This window comes from Musa acuminata, chromosome BXJ3-1, assembly GCF_036884655.1.
Source record: "Musa acuminata AAA Group cultivar baxijiao chromosome BXJ3-1, Cavendish_Baxijiao_AAA, whole genome shotgun sequence".
In the NCBI taxonomy this organism is placed as follows: domain Eukaryota; kingdom Viridiplantae; phylum Streptophyta; class Magnoliopsida; order Zingiberales; family Musaceae; genus Musa; species Musa acuminata.
This window is the reverse complement of record NC_088349.1, coordinates 5,174,819-5,196,887: the sequence shown is the minus strand read 5'-3', so window position 1 is coordinate 5,196,887 and position 22,069 is coordinate 5,174,819. Positions and strand designations below refer to the sequence as shown.

The 22,069-nt window shown below is 36.5% G+C and overlaps 1 protein-coding gene across 1 annotated transcript in view; it reads left to right on the top strand.

Moving 5' to 3' along the window:
* LOC135628694 (callose synthase 3-like) overlaps positions 1-22,069 on the top strand; it is a 28,242-nt gene that overhangs the window by 5,623 nt on the left and 550 nt on the right. Inside the window, exons 11-42 of the mRNA XM_065135522.1 lie at positions 610-747; positions 819-895; positions 1,002-1,095; positions 1,578-1,700; positions 1,803-1,917; positions 4,670-5,004; positions 5,089-5,141; positions 5,230-5,290; positions 5,580-5,661; positions 5,735-5,784; positions 5,880-5,966; positions 10,096-10,233; positions 10,354-10,448; positions 10,526-10,619; positions 10,793-10,956; positions 11,072-11,192; positions 11,280-11,377; positions 12,174-12,309; positions 12,415-12,566; positions 13,297-13,406; positions 13,526-13,654; positions 13,808-13,876; positions 13,962-14,151; positions 14,469-14,622; positions 17,201-17,320; positions 17,395-17,513; positions 17,595-17,678; positions 19,357-19,469; positions 19,551-19,780; positions 19,864-20,661; positions 20,771-20,821; positions 21,870-22,055. Coding sequence (XP_064991594.1) covers positions 610-747; positions 819-895; positions 1,002-1,095; positions 1,578-1,700; positions 1,803-1,917; positions 4,670-5,004; positions 5,089-5,141; positions 5,230-5,290; positions 5,580-5,661; positions 5,735-5,784; positions 5,880-5,966; positions 10,096-10,233; positions 10,354-10,448; positions 10,526-10,619; positions 10,793-10,956; positions 11,072-11,192; positions 11,280-11,377; positions 12,174-12,309; positions 12,415-12,566; positions 13,297-13,406; positions 13,526-13,654; positions 13,808-13,876; positions 13,962-14,151; positions 14,469-14,622; positions 17,201-17,320; positions 17,395-17,513; positions 17,595-17,678; positions 19,357-19,469; positions 19,551-19,780; positions 19,864-20,661; positions 20,771-20,821; positions 21,870-22,055 — 4,566 coding nt within the window. The remainder of the gene's footprint in view (positions 1-609; positions 748-818; positions 896-1,001; positions 1,096-1,577; positions 1,701-1,802; positions 1,918-4,669; positions 5,005-5,088; positions 5,142-5,229; positions 5,291-5,579; positions 5,662-5,734; positions 5,785-5,879; positions 5,967-10,095; positions 10,234-10,353; positions 10,449-10,525; positions 10,620-10,792; positions 10,957-11,071; positions 11,193-11,279; positions 11,378-12,173; positions 12,310-12,414; positions 12,567-13,296; positions 13,407-13,525; positions 13,655-13,807; positions 13,877-13,961; positions 14,152-14,468; positions 14,623-17,200; positions 17,321-17,394; positions 17,514-17,594; positions 17,679-19,356; positions 19,470-19,550; positions 19,781-19,863; positions 20,662-20,770; positions 20,822-21,869; positions 22,056-22,069) is intronic.

Sequence of the window (22,069 nt, the reverse complement as noted above, 5' to 3'; positions counted from 1 at the left end):
AAATGCTTCCTCTTAAGACTTAGCAAGATGCACTTAAGAAAGAGCTTCTGCATAATCAGAATAGAAGGCAGCAAAGAATTGCCGTCAGACGTGTATATCATAGATTTCACTGATCAGCATCAATTCTTTTCCATAAGTATTTGCACGTGATTTCTTATCTGAAGTTGCATCTTAGTTTTTTCCTGCATCAGATGAGAATTTTCAGAATATTAGTGGTTCTTATTCTAAATACGCTGATGGGTGCTTGAAAGGTGGTCAAAAGATTTGTCCTAGCTGGACCAAAAGTCCAAATATTAGCAGTATGTTGATTAGAAGAATCCCGTTTACACTAGAATTTTCTTTGTTTTGTTATTTTTTATCGACTATTTTTGCAGTTGTGATTTGTTTATTTGGCTTTTAATCATTCTCCACTTTCTGGGACTTTTACTCCAATTCCTATTCAAATTAAGGAATATGCATTTCTGATATCAAATAATTCCTTTGAAGAAAATAGGTGCCTGAAAGATATATGAGCACATATATATAATTTCTATCGCACAGCATATACATAATCTAGGTTCTAAATTCAAAGGAGTTACTTCCTCCTTATATACTGTTCATTGTTTTCAGATGGCTTTTGAGCTATATGGAATGTTAGCTGGCAATGTCAGCCCAATGACAGGTGAAAATATAAAGCCAGCATATGGCGGTGACAATGAAGCCTTCCTGAAAAAAGTTGTAACTCCAATTTATCATACTATAGCAAAGGTATGATATACATGTCCTATTTGTTGAGTTCGTTTACCTTGTGCTTGATTGTGATATATTGTCTATTGCAGGAAGCTGAGCGGAGCAAGAGAGAAAAATCAAAACATTCACAATGGAGGAATTATGATGATTTAAATGAATATTTTTGGTAATTGTAAAACATAATTGTAGGATTTTTGACATTAATAAGTTACATGATATCAGTAGATTAATAGTTTAATTTTATTAACAATTTTAACTTCTCAAATTTTCAGGTCTGTCGATTGCTTCCGGTTAGGCTGGCCTATGAGAGCTGATGCTGATTTCTTTTGCCAGTCTCCAGAATCAATTCATCATAAGAAAAATGAAGTAAATTCCATAATCATACTTTTGTTGTTGCTGATATTCCATGCGATGTAGTAGTAGTTGTTTTTATTAGTAAATTCTATAATCATACTTTTGTTGTTGCTGATATTTCATATGTAGTACTTATCATTTTTGCTTTCACTTCTGCGTTGTATGAGATTTAATTTTTGCGTATACAATAAGCTTTTACAGACTAAAGTCATTAGTCACTTAATAGAGTTGTTTTTTATCCAAGGTGATATTTTCTCAATTTACTGGAGATCGACAGTGTTGTTTTTTTCTTGCAATATCTTTGTTATAGAATGTTTACTATAAAGTTCTTTTTTACATCTGTCTATTGTCTTGATGCATCTGTTAATGTATCTACAAAGAAAAAAGTCAAACCCAAGTTTGACATGCTGTTATTTTGTAATTTGAAAAGCTGCATTTGCTGTAATTTTAGTGAAAAAAATGATAATTTAACATCATTCTCTGTCTTGATTCAGGACAACAATCAGTCAAGTTCAGATCGTTGGATTGGAAAGATTAATTTTGTTGAAATACGGTCATTTTGGCATATTTTCCGAAGTTTTGATAGAATGTGGATCTTCTTTATTTTATGCCTACAGGTGATTGTTGTTTATTGTCAGACATTATATCAATTTTCTTGTTTCCTTTTCTTCTTTCCTATCTGGTTCTGTTCTTTTAATATCCTCTTTTTTCATTCTAAGGCCATGACTGTAATTGCTTGGAATGATGGTTCACCAAGTGCTATTTTTGATGCTGAAGTATTTAAGAAGGTCTTGAGCATATTCATAACGGCTGCAATAATGAAGCTGGGTCAAGGTTTGTGCAAGCAAAATTTTATGCTTGATATATAAATTATTCTTATAATCATGAGAATTGTTTTGATCTTATTGTCGTGCCCATTTTCTTTTTTCTTTTATGTGTGTTATAGTTACTGAAGCAATCTGTTGTTCAATGTTAATCTTCTGTTTGTCATGCCAATTTGAATTTTCTAATTTTCCTTTATATTTTCTTGTAGATAGTTTCTTTCTTGTCAAAGTTCACTGTAGCTTCCTTGTTTGAAATGCTGCAGGTCATATCTTCTAAAAGCCTGCTTCTACATTTCTTTCTGAACTTGTGTTGGGTCCTCGTAATTTTGTTTAATCTAACCCTGCAAGTAGTAATTCTTTTCTAGCTTTACATGAATGTTATAAAACAATGTTCAGTCTGGAAGGACAGTTCTAATTAATCCATTTTCCATAGAAACCATAACCTTGGGTGTGAGCATTTTTCCTGGTCACTGGGGAAAGTCGTTTTGAATTTTAAGGCATCTGACTTTTAGTTTTGTTTCTACCATAAGGGAAATTACTAAGTCTGAGTTGCTTTTTAACTAAATATTGACAGTCACAAAGAACCTTTAATAAGATTAAGACTCTAGGCTCTGTTGAATCACCTTCAAAGGACATGTGGTACAACTATTTTGGATGAATGATGCTGAGTCCGAGGTTTTATATTCCAGTCCTATACTAGTATGACAACATGTTGGACCGGTACTTTTTAGCATGATGCCAAGCTGTATACCAAACTATAATGCTTTTTTCCACTGAAATTAATAAAAAAGTTAGCTGCACACAAACCATTGTTGGTGCTTAGTCTGATCGTACATATCAGTCTGTTTGTGCCTGTCCGACCTGGTGTTTTAAATGTTGAGATATTTTGTGTTGTAAGTTAATGATAGGTCTTTACTCATTTTCGTATGCTAAACAAATTGCCACAGGAGCGATACTAATATGATGTAGAGATAATGTGTCCGGTAAATATATATCTGATATAAATTTCATATTGGTTATTAAGTTCGCTTCAAGTTTGAATGTGGAGAACCTCAACGTTGGGGATGATATCATTCTCCCAAAGAAATTATATAAGTGTAGGCAATTTCTCAAGCCAAAGAAGAAACTAAAGAAGTCTGGGTGATTTCTCAAACCAAAGAAAAAGGGGCATAGCAAGATAGAGAAAGGAGAATAAAATCTTAATCATGGATTCAGTTTTACAGACTTTTCTCATAGAGATAGATGCCTAGAATTTGGACTGTAGAATGACAATAAGTACCTTGTTTTGTTTCATCCTCATGTGAATGGTTGAAGTGGAAAACAAACAGTTTTTTTCCCTTACCTCTGTCTACTTCAGAATAAAAAAAGTGATGACCTGCTGGACTATAATAACTAGTTACATTGGAATGCTTATCATGAAAAATAATCATGAAGTGTGGTTCTTTCTCGTGGGATTGTTAAAACGGGAGATTCTTGTAACCACGTCCAGGAAGTGTCGGGTTTCAGATTCAGTAAGGATATTATCAGGTTTGCGGAACTGGAATTAGAATCATCTAAGAAAATTACTAAGAATAGACAATAAAAATATTACAAAAATTAATAACGAAATATGAGATGATTTTTTGCTAAAAGACTTTTTTACCTTCATATTTCATAAGATATGTAAATTTTCAGAAGAAATGCAACATAATTATGAAGGATTAAAAACTATGTAGACTATAATTTGTAAAATAGTGGAAAATTTTAGTGTACTGGTTTGTTTGGGAATAAAAGCATAGTTTGGTGCTTTAGTGCTGGTCAGTGTTTATGAGTTTGATGCCCTCCTTGCTGGTCTTAGAACCATAGTAGTTTTGTAAGTTCTAGGTGATAACTAATCATGGCTCGTCTTACCCGTCCACACCGGTGTATCAATTGGCCATTGGTATGGTTCGTATCGAGCCGTACCGATATAACGACATGTAGTATGGTGGGACATACCGACGTACTGGTATGTACTGCCCATACCGGTCTTCTGTTGGATTGATATGTATCACCCGTCCTGAGCGGTATGCTGCAGTGTGGCTGACATGTTGGTTAAGAGTTCTGCTATTTCTTAATGAAATGGTGAGGACGGAATTTCTATTGAGAAAGTTCTGAATTATTTGAAGTTCATTTTGTTTTGTGGAGAACATTTACCATCGATTGGTCCTTCTGAATAGCCCAAAACTATTGGTTTAAGTTCTTTCAGGATATAAAATTTTATCATGACCTATAAATCTAATGTTAATTCAATCTTAGATCATTTGTTATATGTGATCCTTCAAGATATCTTTGCTTATGAATTCAACTGAAACATGAAACATGATGCTTATAGGTCCTGGTCATTTGGAACATTGGTTAAGGTTCAGAAAATTGATCTGAAACTGTACCACTTCATGTAGCCCTTCCAGATTTCTTTGCTAATCAATATGTAACTTGTATGCACTATAATGTCACTTTGAGTTCCTAACTTTCATCCTTGGAAAACTCAAATATTTTCTAATATCAGATTCATGCAATTGTTAATAGAACAAAAGCATGACCTTTTTAGATGCTTTCGGAAGTAGTTTTCATTATTTTGAGCCTTTGAGATAGTTCCTCATTGGTTTGAATGCATCTTTTGATGCCTCAAACGTTTGGTTATTTGTTGTGGGAACCTTCAGAGATATTTTCTCCAAAGCCAGTATTTGTGATGCCTAATTACCTAGCTATGTGATCTACATTCTTCTTTAACATTTCTGCAGCTGTCCTTGATGTAATCTTTAGCTGGAAAGCAAGGAGGAGGATGTCTTTTCCTGTTAAGCTGAGATATATTTTAAAGGTCATTTCGGCAGCTGCTTGGGTGATAATATTATCTGTAACTTATGCATATTCTTGGAAAAATCCCACCGGCTTAGCCAGAACTATCAAAAGTTGGCTTGGAGATGGGCAGAATCAGCCTTCACTCTACATTTTGGCTGTTGTCATTTATCTATCACCAAATATTCTTGCTGCGTTGTTATTTTTATTTCCATTCCTCAGACGATTTCTTGAGAGGTCGAACTATAAGATAATTACACTCATGATGTGGTGGTCTCAGGTAATTGTTGCTCTTGATAAAAGCTACTTTTATTTAAATACGATATGCAGTTGGTATCAGAGTTTCTTTCTTCAATGTTGACAGCCTCGTCTTTATGTTGGAAGGGGGATGCATGAGAGCTCATGGTCACTTTTCAAGTATGATTAGGATTATTTTATCATTGTAAGAAGCTATTTACTGTGCATGCCATCTTATTTAATGCAATACCAATTTCCTGATTTTCAGGTATACCATGTTCTGGGTGCTTCTTATAGTTACAAAGTTGGCCTTTAGTTACTATATTGAGGTGAATTTGTTGCTTTTTGCATTTATTAAATTTGCTTTTTGAACATTGTGCTTACAGTTGTAACCTACATGAGTCAGAATTTTTCTCTGTAGTTGAACATGCAGACAAACATTCTTGTTGATCTGCAACACTAACTCCACCCTATATGGTTTCCTTTTGTCTTCGAAATAATATTATAACTTGTAGGTTGTTTTTAAAAATTTTTGTATGACTTGTAGGCCCCCTCCTTTCTCGTCTCCTCTTTTTCTAAGTATTGAGTTTTATTTTTTTAAAATTTTATTTAATGCAGATCAAGCCTCTTGTAAATCCAACAAAAGATATCATGCGTGAACGGATAACAACATTTAAATGGCATGAATTTTTCCCTAAAGGTATTTACTTTCTGATAATGTAGTATTTCAAATTTCAATAATATGATTTTTATATGTCTTGTTCTCTTTGCAGCCAATAACAACATCGGTGTAGTGATTGCGCTGTGGGCTCCAATTATTCTTGTAAGCCTCTTTGTCATGATTGTTTTGACTATTTAATCTCATTTATCCTTTTAATTTTTAGTTGTTTGTTCATCCTATTAGTGTTGTCCTTTCAGGTTTACTTCATGGATACTCAGATTTGGTATGCAATTTTTTCAACATTGATTGGTGGTATATATGGAGCTTGCCGACGTCTTGGAGAGGTGCGCAATTGCAAACTTTCTTAACTATTCTGATATTAGGTTGGGATCAAAAAGTGTTTTTAATTTTCTAAGTGGTTGTTTCATTGTTGAGTTCCAACCTTTTGGTTATGTATTTGCTAAAGTTTGTAGTTCTTCAAAAATCTAGAAGACACAGTGGATTGGGGTTCTTTTTGTCGTGTTCACTTTGTTTTGAATGGATTTGTTGTCCCCAAATGTATGCTTGATTTCAACTTGGTGCTTGAAAACTCTAAAATTTCAAACTATTTGTACCTTGCATGTTATGGGGTAACTTACAGTTGGTGATCTTCGTTGCAAATGGAGACCATTATCTTTGTTATCTGAAGCATTGTCTTTCAACAAGTGGTAAGAAGATAGGGTAGAGACTTTTTGGCTGGGATCCATTTTATTTAACTCTGAAAATGTGTACCAATGAATAATCAACAAGATGTTAATTACAGTTGTCTAACTTTTATCAGCTTATCCGTATGACATTATAGAGTAATTATGTTTTGCCCCTTTCATCAAGTTATATCTGTCAGCTAGCTTTTTTAAGTAATGAGACTCTGAGCTCATGTAGCTTGGAGGCTTGAAGTGAACCACACCATCCAACAACCTCAACCATCCACTTAAAGCTTTTTAAATGAGTAACGTTGAATGGAACTTCTGCATGATGGAAGAAGCAAGTAGTATATTGAATTGTCTTAACTCTTCCTTGTCGCAAGAATATTTTATGCTTGTTTCTTCTTTGTCCCTTTTCGCATTGCATGTTTTTTTATATTGTTGAAAAATATACAAGTCCAACAAACACTTTCTAGTAATGTTTTGATGTTGAATTTCTTGCTACTACCTAGTTTCTTTTCATATCAACACAATCTCTTGCCATTATAATTTAATTGTTATATATCATCTTCCTCATCAAACATGATGTCCATTTTTGATATCATCAAAATCAGGCAAATGACAAAAACAATTCAATCTTTTGTCATCTTTTTTTCACTTTAACCTAAGTCTCCTCTTGCTTGACTTATGGAGGACACATTTGCATGTTGTTGCATTTCCAATCTTTCCATATTGATGCTATTGTCCAAAATATTTCACTATAAGTAGTTTGGTTGCAATACATCAAAGTGACAAAACTAGGGTCTTTGGATCTTTAAATAATTGTACTTCCAAGCAACGATCGTAGTTTCGTATCATACCGGAGTTTCGAGCGTAGCTCGGTACAGTATAGAGTATCGAGTGTTACACCAGGGTGTACCGCTATATATATATATATATATATATATATATATATACATATAAAGGGCGATGTCGTCTCCTTTTTCTACTCGTGTGGGGAGAAGAAACCAAGGTTTCCTTCTCCTCGCGCAAAAAAGGGCGCGAGGAGATGTCGCTGCCTCGTCACCTCGTTGCTTCTGCCCGCGTGGGGAGAAGAAACGGCGCCTCGACGACATTTCGTTTTTTCTCCCCACGACGCCGTTGAGGCTTCTTCTCCTCGCGCGGATGAGAAGTCGCTGACGACGCCGAGGCCTTGTCACCTCAGACGAGGAGGCAACATCTATCTGCGGCGTCCAGCGAGGGAGGGCGGCGACGAATCGGGATCGTCGAGGGAGAGCGACCTCGAATCTCTAGGTTATTACCACCTTGTCACGAACGGTTGTCGCGCACTCGCAACAACTTCGTTCAACGAACCGTTCGTCCCTTTTGCGTGCTTGAACAGAGACATGACAACCTGTTTTGCATTGGTTTTGTGTGTTTTTGCTTGTAAAAATAAATGTTAGAACATGTTGCAGTGCATAGTGCGACCGCTTACCGCGCCGGGCTAGAAAGCCCCAAAATGGCTCCGTTTTAGCGTGCCACGGGCTGTTTTTTCCAGCCCGTTGCAGCGCGCGAAATGTCAGCCATCTCAGCACCCTGGAACCCCCCGGGTGGCACAGGGCTGGATGGGGCTTGGGTATATTGTCGGGCATTGAAAAATCTTCACAAGTTCGCACGTTGACTTGACGGGAACTTGCCTTCGTGCTCAGCACCTGGTGAGCAGTTATTTGTGGATTTGCAATTGTTCGTTCTACCTTCTAAAATTCTTGTTTTCCTCCTCTCTCTCTCTTTTCTCCTGTGGACACAAGGTGCTTGCTGAATTGCTTGTAAAGCTTCCCTCTTTGCGAGACGTCGGGACTTGTCCGTCGCTCGTTTTCAATCTAATCAACTTTCTGTTTTACAGGTCCTTCGAGACCTGTACGAGGTTGCAACTAGGCTGAACCTTTGCGGACGCATATGTCGTAAGGACGTCTCGAGACGTAGGCAAACCCAGCTAAGTTCGAGAAGCTGGCGCAAGGGTGCGTCGCGACTTAGGCAACTCATGCTAAGTTCGTATCTTGGCCGCAAGGGTGCCTCACAACTTAAATAATTCCAGCTAAGTCCGTGACAACCCGGTAGTAGGCAGCGACGGGCGAAATCGACCGTCACCGACCGATTTAGAGTGGTAACGGGGCGGAAGCAGCCCCAATCGTTGGTACCGCCCGGTAGTGGGCGGTATTGTTCGAAATTAAAATCCTTGCTTCCAAGTTTTCAGCTAGGATTCCTTGTAGTATTTCTGATGATGATTCATGGTGTATGCTAGGTTGCTATTGTATCTGAAATGTGGGTTGAATTGCAATGCTATATCGATGAATTAAGTTGCAGAAAGGAAGGATTGGGAAGAGAAGAGAAGGGAGGAGAGCAGAAGGAGGAGGGAGGGGATGGTGGTGATGAGGGTGGTTGCTAGTTGTGGAGAGAGGAGAGGGTGGCAGTAACTGCTGGTTGTAGAGAGAGGGAAGATAAGTGGAAGGAGGGAGGGGATGATGGTGATGAGGGTGGTTGCTAGTTGTGGAGAGCGGAGAGGGTGGTGGTAACTGCTGGTTGTAGAGAGAGGGGAGACAAGTGGAAGGGAAGAGGAAGGAGGGAGGGGATGATGGTGATGATGGTGGTTGCTAGTTGTGGAGAGAGGAGAGGGTGGCGGCAACTGCTGGTTGTAGAGAGAGGGGAGATAAGCGGAAGGGAAGAGGGAGGAGGGAGGGGATGGTGGTTGCTAGTTGTGGGGAGAGAAGATAGGAGGGGGGAGAGCAAAAGAGGGAGGGAACGGAGATAAGAGGGAAGAGAAGGTGGTGGCAGGTATTGGCCACAGGGAGAGGGGAGAATGAAGAGGGACAAGGAGGGAAAATAAGAGGCATACCTAGTTAGCCAAGTGAGGAGGCCACCAATGGTGGCGAAAGCATGAAACAGAGAACAATTAATTCAGCTAGAATAGCGCTGGTGGTAGGGTGGCATTGGCTTTTACTGGGGCCAACTGACCACAACGCAACAACATTCCCGGTCCCCAAATCCTGCACAGCATTTGTAGCTTTACCTTTCGGTGAAGGCAATGCCAAGAGGTTGCAAATGCTCGTATTCTGTTCTCTACCAACACGACAATGCTCCAGTGATCAACCCCACACCGATCGGATTGGGTTTAGGGAGGTACTGGATTAAGTTGGGTAAATTAGGAGTATGAATCATTTGGGATGACATTGTGCAATTCTTCCAGAGACTCGGATGGTTTTGACGTGTCTAGTAGGGGCAATCTGACATATTGTATCTTGATATTAGATCTTGTAGAGACTAGGATTCATGCTATCATCTGATGGTAGAAGGTTTGGTTGAACTTCTATTATCATGAGTATGATGCTTAGTGACAATCCTTGGACCAGAGCTTCTTATGGTTCACCTATCAGGAGCTGTTCTTACAAAATTGTTTAGATCATACTGCATCAGTAATATAGTACCCTTGCTATTTCAAAATCAAGTTTATGTTCTATTAGTTGGAGGATGAATCATCTAATGTTGAAGAAAAATAAGATGAAGAAGTCATTTTTGGGAATCACCTTGAAAGGGCTTTTACAGTTATCTTTAATCATCTTTGTACTTCACTAGTCACCAATTTTAGTTTCTTTTATCATATTTATCTTAGATGCATAAAATAATCTCAGAGTTGCTATAGATCCAGCTGACATCATAGTGGATGCTAGAAACTAGTTAAGTTGGTTGTTTGAAAGGGAAAGAATTGCTTGCATGTCTTAATAATCCCATTACTCTCTGTTTCATAATGATCCAGATTCGCACATTAGGAATGTTAAGATCAAGGTTTCGATCCCTTCCTGGTGCCTTTAATTCCCGCTTGATTCCACCTGAAAAATCTGAGGCAAGCAAAAGGAAGGGTTTTCGGGCTTCTTTATCTAGCAAGATTGAGGAGGTTCAAATACTTATCCTGCTATACTTTCAAACTTGTGCTAAATTTATTCTTGCCAGTAATTTTATGTCATGATTAGTTCATATTTCTGTGCAATTAATATTCATTTGCTGGTTCTTTCAGTCACCGGCTAGTGGTAGCAAGGACTCAGCAAGATTTGCTCAAATGTGGAATAAAATAATCACCAGTTTTCGAGATGAAGATCTAATAAGCAATAAGTATCATGCTAACCTTCTTGGTATCATTGAATTATATTTTATCTTCAGGCTTGATAACAGTCTGATATTCAAAACAGGGAAATGGATTTGTTGCTTGTTCCATATACAGCTGACCGGGATCTGAATGATCTGAATATTGTCCAGTGGCCTCCTTTCTTACTCGCTAGCAAGGTATTCCAGTGATAGATAGCATTTCTTTTGTGTTGGCCTCCTTTCTCCTCTCTTTTGCTGTAAAGAGAGGAGAGAAGGTTCTTTGGGAGTTTTGAATTCACTAATACTTTCTTGTCTAGTGCTAAGCTGAGTTAATGCTAATTTACTTGAGTATTATATTCTGCCGCTGTTAGATCCCAATAGCACTTGACATGGCAAAAGATAGCTATGGAAAAGATAGTGAACTGAAGAAGAGAATTACTGGAGATACTTATATGAATTGTGCTGTTAAAGAGTGCTATGCATCATTTAAGAGCATCATTAACGGTTTAGTTGATGATGATTCTCGTGAAAAAGAGTGAGTTAGTTTCTGCCATATCTGCTGAAACTTTTTATTGCTTTTTTTTTTTGTTGAGTCACCTTTTCTCAAAATATTCAATTGTAATATTTTTTGAATTGATGACGCATGGTAGGGTTGTAAACAATATTTTCTCCAAGGTTGATGAACTTGTACATGAGGGAAGACTGCAAGAGCTGAACATGAGTCATCTTCCCAGTCTGTGCAACAAATTTATTGAGTTGATTAAGTTTCTGGTACAAGTGTTTTTTGTTTTTAAAAGGTTATGTAGTACTTTCCAGTTTCCTCTGATGCAGTGTTCACTTAACTGTTTGTTCTGCCAGATGACTAATAATGAGGCCGACAGAGACCAGGTTATTATTCTTTTTCAAGACATGCTTGAGGTGGTGACAAGGGATATTATGGAAGATGACCTTCCCGGGTAAGATATTTTAGTGGGATTTCATTGTGAGCAAATGTTTATTGGTTGCACAAAAGTTGTACGAGGTGGTAAATTGTGTGAAGTTTTTTCTTCTTAATCCACTGTCTTGATCCCTAGGTAACATTCCTATATAGAAATATATTTTTATCAAGAAATCTGAGCAATCTTCAATTGACATCAGTTCTGATGTACCATAATGTATAAATACTAAATAGAATATTTTATATTAAAAATAGGACAATCTTGATAAGATTTATTGAATCCACCAGATATTAATAGTTTTTTATAATTCATAAAATTATTTAAAATAATGATTTACTATATGACATGCAATTAGGCCACCTAAAACATTGTATGCTATTCATGAAAATATTTCATCATAGATTTATGATTTCAGGAAACATTAGTAAAAAAAAAGTGAGAATAGGATACTTGATCATCTTAAGACTGTTGTTGACAAGAATTTCGCTACTAGTCAATGACCAATAAATGGCATGCCAATGTCATGACAGAAAATGGCTGCTTTCATAAACTTAGTGGGTGTAATTGGTAACTCAGTATTTATGATGCCCTTTTTTTATGTTTGAACTTGCTGATTACCGGCTTTTGGCACCCTCTGTCACATTATACTTTATATTACTTTACACATTACTCTCACTGTAACTCACGAAAATGCATCTTGACTGTAGACATCTGCTAGCTAGTACTGGATTTTCTGTAGTTTTGCTTCCACCACCAGATGGAGTTTAGCTTTGAAATCAAGTTCTTAGTTCATAATAGTAATTCTTTGGTGCAGCTATCTGGACTCCAACCATGGTGGGCCGTATAGGAGGCATGAGGGAATTACACCCTTGGACCAACAAGTTCAGTTATTTGCAAAAGCTGGAACTATCAAATTTCCTTTACCAAAATCAGATGCTTGGACAGAAAAGGTTTGTTATTCTAAGGATTGTATGATTCCATTCATTTATTTTAGTCAATCTTTACATGCAAGTTTGGATTTTCTCATGTTAATATTCAAATCATGATTTTTCCAGATCAAGCGGCTGCATCTATTGCTTACTGTGAAGGAATCTGGATCAGATGTGCCGGCTAACATAGATGCAAAAAGGCGAATCTCCTTCTTCTGCAACTCTTTGTTTATGAATATGCCCAATGCACCCAAAGTCCGTAACATGTTGGCATTTTCGTAAGTTGACAATTCTCTGTGGTCATTTTTGTTATTCCCCTTTATATTTTATTAATATTATCTGATGCATATATAAATTGGGAATATGGACTTATTATTTCCAGCTCACTATTAATTGCACATAATTACTACAAAAATGTAAGCTGTATCCTATAAATTCAGGTTTACTGATCATTGTATTGCAACATTGATAGATTTATGTTATATAATAGCTTGTTCTGAGGCTAAATTGCTCTGGTTCCAACTTATCTAAGCTTACATTTGTTGTCCTACCTTGTGAGTACTGGTGGAGAAAAACAACAGGATTTGTACTAATTTGTTTGTACGATACACCACTATCTTGCTATGATTGGTTCAGTCTTTAAGTCTCATTAACAATATCCTATGGAATGTTCATCGAGGGTCTCCTAATCTTTTGAGATTTTATATTCATGTAGATAACATTGATTTTTACTAGTATAACTGACGCTATTATTATTTTATATATTTGCAAATTGTTTCTAAGATGATGCTTGATGAAAATCCATTATTTTCAGTTGAGTCTAGTAATATGAAAGGGTGCTCGCTTGAGGCTTGTAATAATTGTTACACATCTAGGCATTTTGCATTTGTGCTTAATCGTTATGATTTTAAGTTCCCTATCCTCTTTTTTCGCTGTTGCTCTTCATTTTTTTTAAAGATTTAATATTTATGTTGATGATAAATAATGTTGTAGCATTTGCTGATGTAGCGTCTTGACCCCCTATTATAAGGAGGATGTTCTTTTCTCCCTAAAGGGGATTGAGGAGCCGAATGAGGATGGTGTTTCCATTCTTTTTTACCTGCAGAAAATTTATCCAGGTTTTTCATGCTTTCTTTTTTTACTAATATGCATCTCTTTAGAGGTTTTTTCGCACTTTCTGTTCTTGTGACTATTCTGTACTAGCTGAGTTTTTTCTTGCTTTATCATTGTGCTGCAGATGAATGGACTAATTTTCTGGAGCGAGTTGGGTGCAAGACAGAAGAAGAACTTCGTGAGAGGTATGATGAATTTGAAGAGGAACTACGACTTTGGGCATCATATCGGGGCCAGACTTTGACGAGGACTGGTAATACCTTGTTCCTTGTTTGCTAGTATGAGATGTAGACATGATTTCATAACCAAGTAACTTATACAGATACATCTAATCCATTTTGCTTCATCACATTCACCTTTCAAATCATTGGATTTTAGTCTAATGTATGCTTCTATCGGATTTTAGTTAGAGGTATGATGTATTACCGGAAAGCTTTGGAACTTCAAGCTTTTCTGGACATGGCCAAAGATGAAGGTATGCTAGTAATTGGTTGTTTCTTTGTCCACCACTTCCAATAAAACTCGTGTATTAGAAATTTTGACAACATGCTACCTTTCAGATCTTATGGATGGTTATAAAGCCATCGAATTAACATCTGAGGAGAACTCAAAAGTTGGAAGGTCTCTATGGGCACAATGCCAAGCTGTGGCTGATATGAAGTTTACTTATGTGGTCTCCTGCCAGCAATATGGAATTCAGAAGCGTTCAGGCGACTCTCGTGCTCAGGATATTCTAAGACTCATGACCACGTATGCTTTGATCTTATGCTTTGGGGTAAAAGTAATGAAGATACTTTGTGACGAGAAAAGATCTTTGGTTGCTCACATGGGATCATCTGCAACTTTAAACAATCATGTTTTGTTTTATCTGTTCTACTCTTTTATGCTGTTTCTTTAAAGTGCTGAATGAAATTTGCCGAATGATGGATAATATGGTATCTAGATCTTCTAATTTTCTTGACCAGAATGTTTATTCCTTCTTTTTTTGGTAATTATATAAGCATAGGATTTGAAGCTTCAATCTGCATAATTGCTTTAGAGTGCTTATGTCTTGTTTTATCTGACAGGTATCCATCTCTTCGTGTTGCTTATATTGATGAGGTTGAAGAACCTAGCACTGATAGAAATAAAAAAAATGAGAAGGTTTATTATTCTGCATTGGTTAAGGCTTCTTTAGCCAAGGCTGGTGATTCTACAGAGCCAGTGCAGAATCTTGACCAGGTATAGTTGTTTTATTATATTTTAACATGAGTAGTAAATTCTTGAGATAGTTAATCTGAGTATCAATTTCTATTGTTAAGTTGTTAACCAGAAGCAGAATTGGACATGTGATTTATGCAAATGTTTTCATAATATTACCAAATTCTATGTTAATTATTGTCCTCGAAAGTCCCTACATTTGAGAAAGAAACCTAATTGATTTGTTTAACAAATTTTTTAATCACCAGGATTCTTTTTGTAATTTACTCTCTGACTTTTATTTCAGACTGATGGAAGTGAAATTTTGGACTCTCTTGATCTCAGCATAAACTTAACTATTCAAAGTAATGTCGTAATATGCAAGGTTCACTGAAATATAATCTATCTTATAGCCATTTGGCAGAATTCCTCAGGTTCTAGTCTGCTGCTAATTGCTTGCAACCTCCAATCCTTATATCTACTAACTAAATGCTTGATCTTTAAATTTTTTGTGATGAAAGATGATTTTTCATCACTCCTGTATTTCTTATGGTGAGCTAGGTTTTGCAGATTAGTTAATGTGTGAATCCATACAAATATCTAAAGGCCACACCACAACATATTGTCAAAATAATGAATTTGATTGGTGATCACTTTTACGACAACTTTATTCCATGCTAAAATCTGTAAATTGGCATTTGATTTCTTTGAGAAGTCAGCTTGCTGTGATAAGAATCATGCTTATATATGCATTTAAATATCATTCTGAAATCCCTTTAAGGATTTGCTATTTTCTTTTTGTCAGCAAATGAAATCAAACAATTATGCTTTTGTCAGTCATCCATGAACCACAAATAATTGCTTGTTGCAATAGTCATGCTGTAAACATGGTGATAAAATATGACTCCTGATTGATACTAATATTGCCATCTCACCACTGTAATTGACGTGAAAACTACCATCATCTTGTATGCATACACTATCTGTAGTCATGTATACATAGCTTCTCTCTGAGGTCTTGAAAAAAGCCACAAAAGTGAGAATGGCTAGAATTTGAAGGTGTCAGCCAGACTTACTAAAAAGGCTTTCTGTGATAGTTCACACTTCACAAGTGATCACTTATTGCAATAGCAATGCTGTAAACATGGTAATGTTAGGCCATATGTAAAATTTGACATCTAATTGACACTAATATTACCTATCATCTTACCACTCTAACCAAAGGGGAACTATGCCAGCTTGTATACACCGACTCAAGTCACATATGCATAGCTTCTCTCTGAGATCTTAAGAAAAGCCACAAAAAAGAGTGGCTAGAAATTGAAGGTGTCACACAGTCTTATTGGAAGTGTTTGCTTATGCTAGTGGTGTAAGTACTAGTATAAAGTTTAAGGCTGAAAAGTTGTTATCAAATAATTAATAATGGAGACAACAAAGAATAGGATTATATGACCTGGAAAATAAAGAAACATTGGACTGAAATAAAAAAAAGCAGTTGCAGCAGTCACAGGAATCACAGAACTGGAAGGAAGCTGTAAGCATTATTGGTTGAAAGCAAAGAAGTGGTAGCAAAACAGAGATAGAGAGAATGGGTACAAATGGCAGCAAATCAGCAGCAATTAGTGAAGATGAGAAAATGAAGAGATGAGGAAGAAATGCTTGAAATCGATTGGACTTCACACCTCACTTTATGCTGCATATGGCCATTCTCTGTCCGCCTCTTCTGCCGAAACCTCACACTTTTGCTTCACTTTCTGATTAACACTATAGTTGATGTTCTGCAAGTGTTAAAATTTGTCTATAAATGTGTTACTCTGTTCTTCTAGATTAATGTAGCAGTGCCTCCTTGATGTTTTATCCATTCTTTTTTCTTAAGTTATATTAGGATGATTGTAAATTGTTTAATTTTTACTATTATGTATTAACATATAAAATATTTAGAAATATGTAGAAGATAGACAATTGTTAATTGTCATGTCCACATTTGTGTTTCGTCTTAGTGTTTCTTAGTGTTCTATTATACGTGCCCACAACATTCAGTACTCACTATTTATGTTATAAGCACTAACGGGGTTTCCCTTTTATCTTTCTACCTCCTGTTCTTGTGTCTTTTCTCGTTGTTCCATCTCGGCATATAGGCTAGGGCTACATTGAATACATATCTTTGACAAATTATTAGATCGATATCTGTCTTTTCACATTCCTCAATCTTTTCGAAGTCCCTTTGTATTGACAAAGGGATTTTGTTTTGGTAAGCCCTTTTTCTCCTTTTGAATTGAATATTATATTGACTGGGGCTAGGGCTACATTGAATATTGTATTGACTGGTGGCTAAATCTGCCAAAGGCGTGCCCCTTTTGAGTTGTTTTGTTAGGCCCCACAATCTTCCTGATGATGATGGAGTGAGCACTAGGAGAAGAGCAAATCTCAACAATTCTTTACCTTTTTGTAGTAGAAAAGAATTTGTGTTGGATATGAAAACGTAAGTTTTTTGTGTGGTTGGTGGAGGTGTTATGGTATGCTGTGCCTGAAGAATAGCTGCTAACACAATGCTTCTATTCTTGCAGTGTTGACTGTTGATGAACTTAATTCCAATGCTTCTTATGTTTTTCGTGAACAGGTAATTTATCGCATAAAACTTCCTGGTCCTGCCATCTTAGGTGAAGGGAAGCCAGAAAATCAAAATCATGCCATTATTTTTACACGTGGTGAAGGTTTACAAACTATAGATATGAACCAGGTAGAGAGGAATTTTCTATATTTCTTATGTATATTTGTTGGTTGCTACAGCCATGCTCAGCATATTAATTGTAGGAACACTATCTGGAGGAGGCACTGAAAATGAGAAATTTAATGCAAGAATTTCTAAAGAAACATGATGGTGTAAGGTATCCATCAATACTTGGAGTCAGGGAGCATATATTTACTGGGAGGTATTTTCTCACTTCACTTTATGCATATAACTTGATATTCTGTGTGTTATGCTTGATACTGACCACAAGTAATTTTGGCAGTGTTTCTTCTCTCGCTTGGTTTATGTCAAATCAGGAGACTAGCTTCGTGACTATTGGACAGCGTGTACTTGCCAATCCTTTGAGGTGAGATTTACTTCCTCAGCTTCAATGTCGCCTTATTCTATGGTAGGATGAGCATCATGTTAACTATGCTGTTAAGGGGAAAAATCCATGTTGGTAAGGGAAAGAAACCATGCTGGTGGTAGCGATATCATTATTAGCTACTGTCATAAGATGTCTCACAATAGGCAATAGCATTGGTGGAATGCCAAGAACCCTGTGTGCTTGTATTTGCATCATATTCTTGTAAGTAGGTAACAAGTTTCCACCTTGCTGATGGTTGATTCCTGTCTGTTAGATATTTTAGCTTTTACCAAGGAGTAAAAATGTTTCCTCATTTTGATGGCATGGGTTTTTCAGTTGATATACAAGTAAAGGTTGGTTGCTTGTTTGGTTATATCTTATCGATGATAGTCATGTTTATTAGCTTTCATTTTCTATCATGCTTCTGCCACTTTGGCATTTTAGTCTCATGAGATTTAGGTGTGTAACACAAGTGATAGATTTCTGTTGAGACAAGTTAGTGCATTTGTTGCACAAGTAATATAGGTCTCAGGTTCGAGTCCACTTGTGAGCATCATGTGCATCATTTAATGTAATAATTATATATATATATATATATAATAATAATAATAATAATAATAATAATAATAAAATATTTAGGTGTGTAGCCATGGTTCTCTTCAAATGTGGAGTGCATCATGACCTTAGAACTAGTTGACTCTGTTAACTACCATCTAAGTGCTATTTTTTTTTTATTTGCCTTATTAAGTGGTCTGCATTAAGCCTCAAATGCTATACAATTTATTTCTCATATTGTTGCTATCTGATTAATTTATATATTAAAAATTGTCATTATTCTTGAATTAATGTTAGAATGATAATATATAATGTCATATGTTAATTAACTGAGATGCTAAAAAAATTTTTAGCATCAACAAATGTGAAACTTATGATACTTTTTTTTGGAGTTATAAGGGGGATGTAGGCTTGATGAAGTAGTATTTATTCAAGTTATTATTAAAGATAAAGTACAAAGTATCTTTTTGAAAGATATGGTGATCTAAGGTGGAGTTGTTTCTACAAGTTATTTACTTTGAATTCTGTAGATTACCTAGAAACCGATACCAGGAATTGTAGCATTGCAAGGAACTAAAAAGGAGATTTGAAATGAAGAATGCATTGAGATATGGGTACAGGTGTGGGATGCTCTTATCTGTATTGGGGTGTGTGAATGCATGGAAGAGTTGATAATTGGATGTATGATGCTCTAATGTCCAGATTGCAACCTTTTATTGTTCCATGCAGTACTGGTTGTGACTCCAGTTATTGGATCTTGCACTGGATTCACAGGTTACATCTTTCTTTGCAAGGTACTTTATTAGACTACTATGTTCTTTTTTTGTTTGCTGTCAGGGAGAGTTTGAGGTGGGAGGAGATATCTGCGTTTTATCTATTCATGGTGCTTAGGACTTCAGTATTTTTTTCCTTCACATGCATAGGTGCTCAAGTGATGTTTATGCTGACATAATAATCTTTATTGAGAGCCGTAGATCCATTTGATTTTGTGACCAATCAAAATGCCACAAAAAATGAAAGTAGCACTTTTGCTGGCTTCTTCCTGCATAGTATTCAATAGCCTTTTTTCTTTTTAACTTTGTGTATTGTCCCAGCTCCTATGTTTTCTTGTCTTCGTGTGTAGGGTTCGATTTCATTATGGCCATCCGGATGTCTTCGATAGACTTTTCCATCTAACCCGGGGTGGTGTAAGCAAGGCTTCCAAGATTATCAATTTGAGTGAAGATATATTTGCAGGCATGTCACTAATTTTCAAGAATTTGATTTTTATATTCTTTGGGTGTCTATATTGTAACAGATATGGTGTTTTGTTGGCAGGTTTCAACTCCACACTTCGTGAAGGCAATGTTACACATCATGAATACATGCAAGTTGGTAAGGGGAGAGACGTGGGTCTTAACCAGATCTCACTATTCGAGGCAAAGATTGCAAATGGAAATGGAGAACAGACATTGAGTCGTGACATATACAGGCTTGGTCACCGTTTTGATTTCTTTAGAATGTTGTCATGTTACTTCACCACTGTTGGTTTCTACTTCAGTACACTGGTATGACTTATATCCTCCACTGTTTTCTGATTTTGTAACTGGTTCATGCTGAAGCTAAACATTAGTCTGTTTACTACTGGCAGGTAACTGTGTTAACCGTGTATGTATTTCTTTATGGCCGGTTATATCTTGTTCTCAGTGGGCTTGATGAAGCACTAGCCACTGGAAGAAAATTCATGCACAACCAGCCTCTTCAAGTTGCTCTTGCTTCCCAGTCCTTTGTGCAACTTGGATTTCTAATGGCTCTGCCTATGGTGATGGAAAGTGGTCTGGAAAGAGGATTCCGCAATGCACTTAGTGAATTCATACTTATGCAGTTACAGTTGGCTTCCGTGTTCTTTACTTTTTTGCTGGGGACCAAGACACACTATTATGGGAGGACATTGCTCCATGGTGGTGCAGAATACAGAGCTACAGGGCGTGGCTTTGTTGTCTTCCATGCAAAGTTTGCTGATAATTATAGGTTATATTCACGTAGCCATTTTGTTAAGGGTCTAGAATTGCTGATTTTGCTTGTTGTATATGAGATCTTTGGGCAATCTTACAGAGGTCCAGTGGCATACATTTTTATCACTGCTTCTATGTGGTTTATGGTTGGCACCTGGCTATTCTCCCCTTTCCTATTTAATCCTTCAGGATTTGAGTGGCAAAAGATTGTTGATGATTGGACAGATTGGAATAAATGGATTAGTAACCGTGGGGGAATTGGTGTGCTACCAGAGAAGAGCTGGGAATCATGGTGGGAGAAGGAGCAAGAACATCTTAGGTACACTGGGAAGCGTGGTATCATTGCCGAAATAGTGCTCGCCTTACGCTTTCTAATCTACCAATATGGTCTTGTCTATCACTTGAATATAACAAAACATACCAGAAGTGTGCTGGTAATTACCAAACAACATGGAGTCCTGTTGATTCATTCTTTGTTATGTCTTAACTAGAATATCTGAAGAATATAAGTAACCTAACATGTAAATTGTGAATAATTTTCAGGTTTATGGTATCTCATGGCTTGTGATCTTGGGGATACTGTTCATCATGAAGGTACATCAACGTTTTCTGAGTTCATAGATAAGTTGTCTCTGATATTTTAGTAATTTTACTTGATGTATTGTGTTGGAAGAACTTTGAAACACTGGATGACCCACTTGAGATACTTCCTACAAAACAAGTTTCATTTAACTAGTATAATTTCATAGCTTTCTCTTCATCTCATGGCTGCAAAGTGTTATACAACTGAGGATTTGGTAATCTTGTCATACTATTTTTTCTACAGTGCTTTTGTCATTTGAATCCAATAAGAGTTCTCTTTGCGGTGTACAATAAGAATTTTGATGCAAAATAACTAATGGCAGCTGACAAATTTTTTTTCTTGAATTTTCCAACAGTTATCTTAAAGAGAAATTATAGGTTAGGTGGTTATTGCTAATGATCCATTTTTTTTCATCCTGTCTTTCCTTGGATCGTTAAAGTGGACTTTACTTGATTCAGAGTGATTTCGTAATACGCACCGTGATAATAAGGTGACTATATAACATCTTTCTGGTGCCAAGGACTATGGGATTATTAGAATTCTGTATATTTGAGGGTTGTCATTCTAGAGATGAATGAATTACATACATTTCTTCCATATTTTCAAACAGTTCCTTGAAAATGTTTAGCGAACCTACTAAGACTCGATGTACTTTGTTGACATTTGGCTTGTATTTATTTTCCATAAACTGCGTAAATTCAAGTACTATGGTCTACAGATAGTGCCAATAGAAATTGAAATCTAAGTATGTGCTCTTTTTGCCGATTTAGGATGTGGTCTGTTTTCGTGTGTTCTTACTAAAGTAATTCTGCATCATTTCCATTACCTTTGTATTCTGGATGTGCTGTGGTGACATTTTGGCTTGTCTTTATTTGCTATAAACTGCAGTCCTATGGTTGTATATAAAACGGTGAAGATAGTGCTCTTTTTGCTGATTCAAAATGTGGCTTGTTTTCATGTGTTCTTACTAGAGTATTGCTGCACTGTGTCCATTAGCCTTGTATCTGCATAACTTTCTTTGTGAATTTACGAATCTTTTCTACTTCTCTGCTTTTCCAGGCCGTGTCGGTAGGGAGGCGAAGATTCAGTGCGGAGTTTCAGCTTGTGTTCCGGTTGATAAAGGGGCTTATCTTCATAGCCTTTGTCTCCGTTCTGATCATATTGATAGCTATCGCGCACATGACGGTTCAAGATATACTTGTTTGCTTCCTTGCCTTCATGCCTACTGGATGGAGTTTGCTTCTGGTAAGTCAAACCAC